The sequence below is a fragment of the Theobroma cacao genome, chromosome 6 (assembly GCF_000208745.1).
Source record: "Theobroma cacao cultivar B97-61/B2 chromosome 6, Criollo_cocoa_genome_V2, whole genome shotgun sequence".
Lineage (NCBI taxonomy): Eukaryota > Viridiplantae > Streptophyta > Magnoliopsida > Malvales > Malvaceae > Theobroma > Theobroma cacao.
In genome coordinates, this window is record NC_030855.1 from 19,930,480 (window position 1) to 19,932,380 (window position 1,901).

The 1,901-nt window shown below is 40.1% G+C and overlaps 1 protein-coding gene across 1 annotated transcript; it reads left to right on the plus strand.

The window, feature by feature from the left end:
* LOC18596217 (circumsporozoite protein) lies at nt 94-1,643 on the plus strand. The gene has a single exon (XM_018122613.1). The coding sequence runs from the start codon at nt 700-702 to the stop codon at nt 1,264-1,266; it is 567 nt and encodes a 188-aa protein (XP_017978102.1). The 5' UTR covers nt 94-699; the 3' UTR covers nt 1,267-1,643.

Sequence of the window (1,901 nt, forward strand, 5' to 3'; positions counted from 1 at the left end):
AGCCCCCAACCGGTGAAGCCCGCCTAGACTGTCTGTCTCTATCTCTCTCTTGCTGTGCCATATCTGAGAAGGCGAAAAAACAGAAAGGTAACAAAAGAAAACCTTTAATCTTTCACCAATGCGTTTTCTCAACAGCCTGTTTGACCCATTCCTCATATGACTCTTCTTTTTTGGTATTTGTCAAGAAATTAAGAATATCCTTCAAAAAAACACTCTGGATCGTTGCATAAGCCTGAAAATGCCTCCCATCCCCTGTTTTCTTCTGCATCTTCACAAAGAAAGGAATCAACCATAGGGGAAATACCCGAATTTTTTGATTCATTACCTAGATCCTTCATAAAAGGGGAAGGAATCACGAATACCCTGATTTAAAAAAAGAGCTATCCGTTTTAGGCCAATTCCTAAAATTTTGGTACCAAATGTTTGAAAAACCCTAGATTTTGAATTGGGGGAAGCTGAAGTTGAAACGAGTCAAGAATTTGGAAGATTCCCGTTTTACCCAGTTCCTTGATTTCTCAAAAGAAGAAGAAATCACGATCGATGCAATAATCCGGCCTAATGTTGAAAGCCTAGTCCAAAGTTCTCAGAATTCGAAAGCTGAAGAAGAAAAAAAGCAAGAATATTGGGTCATATCCAAAATCAAGAATGCTGCAAAATCCTTTATTTTAAACCCAAAAAAGGTTTTGGATTTCCGTAGCTATGGTTATTATGGAACCGCCTTTATCAAGATTGGTGCTTTTAAGTTTATGCCTTTTGTTTACAATCTTCACTGATCTTGTTGAGTCACAATCATTTAATAGAAGGCCAACACCTCCACCATCTCGATCACCATTTTCTCATCCTCCGCCTCCATCACGAACACCACCATATTCACCATTGCGGCCTCCGGCAGCGCCTTCTCGCCCTGGACCGCCTTCTGGCCCGGCAGCTCCTTCTCGCCCGGCAGCGCCTTCTCGCCCGGCAGCTCCTTCTCGCCCGGCAGCGCCTTCTCGCCCGGGAGCGCCTTCTCGCCCGGCAGCGCCTTTTAGTGCACAGCCGCGTCCAATTAATCAAAAGGATAAAACCAATTCCCATAGGGCGCAGCCACAACCTCCTCCTCCACCACATTCACGTGATCACAAGGTCAATATAGGAAAAAAAATTGGGCTTTTGTTCACTGGAATTGTTATCATCTTGCAGGTTGGTGTTGTTGGGTTCCTGGTTTTCAAGAGAAGGCAGTTGTTGAAAGTCAAAGGCGCATACGAGACTTGCTCTTCTTCTTCATGAAATTTCCGCCAAGTTTTTCAGTTACATTTGCATTTCAATTCTTTTTAGGGAGTTCTTTGATTGGATTGAGAAAATTCTTTGATGAGCTGAGAAAAATGATTATGTATATCACGGATATGGGTCCTTGCTGAGATCCTCTGTAAATGGGTGATTGCTGATTGAAATTGTTTTTTTTAATCTTGTTACTGTTTGTCTGTTGATTCTTTCTGTGGGGTTCTTTAGTTTTGTCTACACGTCCTGTAATTCAACTTAGAGGAAAAGCTTTTTAACTTCTGCCTCAACTTTTCTTTACCTTGTTTTAACTATCTTGTTTGACACTGTAACAATGTTAGGAATCATGGAAGGAATATAATGAATTTGTAAACATTTTCTATTGTCTTTTCGTTGTTTATTTTTTTTACCTTGCTTTTTGCCTATATTTGAGAGAACGCTTCTTGTATTATTGACTTGTCTCCATTAATTATGTACTCGTGTGATGTAAATTTATTGGATTAGTTGCATTCACTCTGGGATGTAATGTAAGACTGATGATGCCTTGACTCTTGAGGTGATAAGTCCTAGTAGTTTTTTCTCATCTGGTACAGTTTTGTGATCTAACTTTCTTTAGATACCTTGTTGGATGTTTTCTTTTATTA